The sequence below is a fragment of the Alligator sinensis genome, unplaced genomic scaffold (assembly GCF_000455745.1).
Source record: "Alligator sinensis unplaced genomic scaffold, ASM45574v1 scaffold502_1, whole genome shotgun sequence".
NCBI lineage: Eukaryota > Metazoa > Chordata > Crocodylia > Alligatoridae > Alligator > Alligator sinensis.
Window position 1 is genome coordinate 326,685 of NW_005841896.1, and position 3,286 is coordinate 329,970.

At 42.3% G+C, this 3,286-nt stretch overlaps 1 protein-coding gene across 1 annotated transcript in view; it reads left to right on the top strand.

The window, feature by feature from the left end:
• SCUBE2 (signal peptide, CUB domain and EGF like domain containing 2) overlaps window positions 1–3,286 on the top strand; it is a 79,559-nt gene that overhangs the window by 28,746 nt on the left and 47,527 nt on the right. The window contains exon 7 of the mRNA XM_014517201.2: window positions 1,043–1,132. Within this exon, the coding sequence (XP_014372687.1) occupies window positions 1,043–1,132 (90 nt within the window). The remainder of the gene's footprint in view (window positions 1–1,042; window positions 1,133–3,286) is intronic.

Genomic DNA, 3,286 nt, shown 5'->3' on the forward strand with positions numbered 1-3,286 from the left:
GGGTCCAGGTTTGCACCTGGTATAATTTAGAGCAACCGTAGGGATGTGTGGAGGAATGGTCTGGTAGGGCACATTTTGCTGACCAGGGTGAGGGCACCACCATAGAAGAAAAGGCCTGGAGCAAGTGGTATAAAGCCAGCTGTACATCACCTGGAGAATTCCCCTGGCAGAGATATCCTCAGTTGCCCTGGAAGAGCTGCCTTGTGACTACTCAGTTTGGCCCAGAATGTTAAGAAGAAAATTAACTTATGTTTTTAAGAAACAATGAGACTCTCCCTTTCACTGTTGTAGTTTGAACTGGTACCTGTGAGGAAAACTCTCTGGAACCAGAGGAAAATTCATTTTTCCTCAGTATTCCTACATACCTGAAGGCTAGGAGGTAGACAGGAGATCTCTAGACAGGAGATTTCATCAATCTCCTGTATAATGCAGACCACAGAATTTCTCCAAAAAATAACTTCATTAAAGCTCTAACTTCTGATTGAACTTAGAGCATAACCTGATAGAATGCATCCATTTTAGATGTAACTAAATGCTCTGGCAGATAAGGATGAATGCTTCAAAGACTAGTAAACTTTTTCCACTGGAAAAGTTCATTGACCACTGATTAAAAAGAAAAACACAATCCCAGCCATAATTGGTCATATTTTTCAGTAGCCTGCAAGAGATCCTGAATCGATTAATGATATTTTATTAACTCTTTGTTGTTACACTGTTCACCCTATCTGCTGCATTTTCTATGGTTCTAAGGTGAACATTTGGGTCTTTAAAAATATAAATTAAAATTAACAAAAAAAAGTGCCATCCCACTTTGATGAGGATATTTTCATGCTGTTCTATTTTCAAGCATTTATTTGTGACATTCAGTTTTTCATATTTCTGTGCATTCAGTTCCGCCTATGATACTGGATGTAAGTATCTGCATAGCTTGTTATTTAATTATTTTATTTTAGCATTCAAAGGGCATATAATACAAGAGAGTTATGATTATGATTACACCATAGTGCACTGACTTTTTTTTTCCTGTTTACCTGCATTGCAGTGAGAGAGGAGACTATGGTGGAGATCTCTGAAAGCAATGCCACAGGAGGAACTGATGTGGACAAACGGGTGAAACGGCGACTCCTCATGGGTAAAAGTGGCCACCTGATATTGTTTTGATCTAGGGTTTTTTTAAACTGGTTTCACACAATGAAAACCTATTGTCTTGAATAACTATTTCCCATTCTAGTTATTATGACTGCAGGGTAAACTCTGCCCTAGGAGTGACATATGTGACTCACTGAAGTGGAAGTGAATGGAATCTCCATTCAAAAAAAGATTAAGGTCCCATAGTGCATAAATAACCATGTACTGTATCTGGGATGTTTGTCAATAGGAGGGGAGCCAGAGCCAAGAGACCTACTCTGTAAGTAACCCCTTGCCTACAGGGTTCTCCCTACATGCCTATTCTACCATTCACAGCCTAAATAGGACACGTGCTTAACTCCCATTAAAATTATTTATTTTAGAATCAGACTAAATGTGAAACTTTTGAACTCCTCAGAATGGGTGGTTTTGGTTGGCCCAGAGATTAAATGACTTTTCCAGTTTTATACTGAAAGTCTCTAATAGAGTTAGAAACTGAACAGAGATCTTTCAGAGTCCCTGGTCATTGTCTAAAACCTCTAGTCTGCATTTCCTGGCTATGAGACCTGTATTATGAACATCCAGATTCTGAGGGAAAACATCGTTCCAGTCTGCTTAGATGCTATTTAGAATGCAAACCCCAGCAGCTCTAGCCATGAGACAAGACTCAGGTAACAAATAGTTAAAAGGTGGAATGTGGACAAGGCCTGTTTGTATCTATATTTGGACTACAGACTTGGACTCCACATTTTTAACTCAGATGTGGGAACACAGTTAGGTCCTATACTACAGCCTTAATTGTGTTGTGAGTCATCAGCAGACAACTGCTTCCTTTAAATAAAGATACAACATTGTAAATCTGGTCTGTGGAAGAGGAGACTCTAGTACAGTTTCCTTTAAACTTGTTTTGAATATTGAAAGCAGTGGTGCTCAGCCTTTTAGTCTCACGCGCTAGATGTGTGGCACGGGGCTAATCCATGGGCCCCACAAGGCAGGAGAGAGCCCTATGCTATCCTGGCCCTCTGTACCTGAATCGGGCCCCACACCATTTTTTTCTATCCCGTGTTCTTGGATTGTCTCTACACTGCCTCTGCTTAGCTTTGTGCACCCGGATCAGGTCCCATGCCATCTCCCTGCAGCCCAGCACTCCAGATCTAGTGCACAGGACCATGCTATCTGGTTCATGGGGTACCCTATGGCCTGGAAATGTGGCAGCAGGGAAGCAGCAATTAACATTGCCACCACTCCCCCACCATCAAATTCTGGGAATCCCTGTGGGCCAGATGATGTGGCTCTGTGGGCTGTGGCTTGAGCACCCCTGATTTAAAATAGTGAAGTCTGTCTGTTTGTGCTCCATTTAAAATGTATGGGAAAATTCACCATAATGGGAGGCCTGGTATGGGTTGAAGTCCACCCTTGAAATTATAGCTAAGGGGCAGTAGAGGAGAGACCCACATCCTCACTGTGCCTGCAAGAAACGCCAACCCCCTCACTTTTGTTTGCATGTGAAAGGGACATTACTTTTCCTCTTCATATTAGCACTTTTGTAATGTTTCTGTATGGGCTAAATCTAGCTGTTAAACATTTAATCCAGTGATCTTTCCAGGGACTGAATTAATCATAAAATACATATTTGGATATGGGGCTATAGGTTGTAGATGTGTTGATCTAAGGACATAGGGAGACAAGGTTCTTTGAGTAAATCTGATATCTTTTATTAGACCAATTCAAATAGTTGGAAAAATTCTTCTTAGCAAGCTTTCTGGTTTAAATACCCTTTGTCAGGCTGAGGAAGCATCTGCAGTTGGTGTGTGCTCCTCTTGGATGGGCTGAATAGTAAAGAAGCCAGAGGCTGGTATGCATGCAACAAAGGCAGTCGGTGAAGATTTCATAGATTTCATAGCTGTTAGGGGTGGAAGGGACCTTGAAGATCATCAAGTCCAGCCCCCTGCCCAGTGGCAGGAAGTCAGCTAGGGTCATAGTTTCATAGTTGGTAGAGTTGGAAAGGACCTGAGCAGATCATCAAGTCCGACCCCCTGCCATCGCAGGAAAAAGTACTGGGGTCAAACGACCCCAGCAAGGTGTTCATCCAGCCTCCTCTTAAAGACCCCCAGGGTAGGAGCCAGCACCACTTCTCTTGGAAGTTGGTTCCAGATCC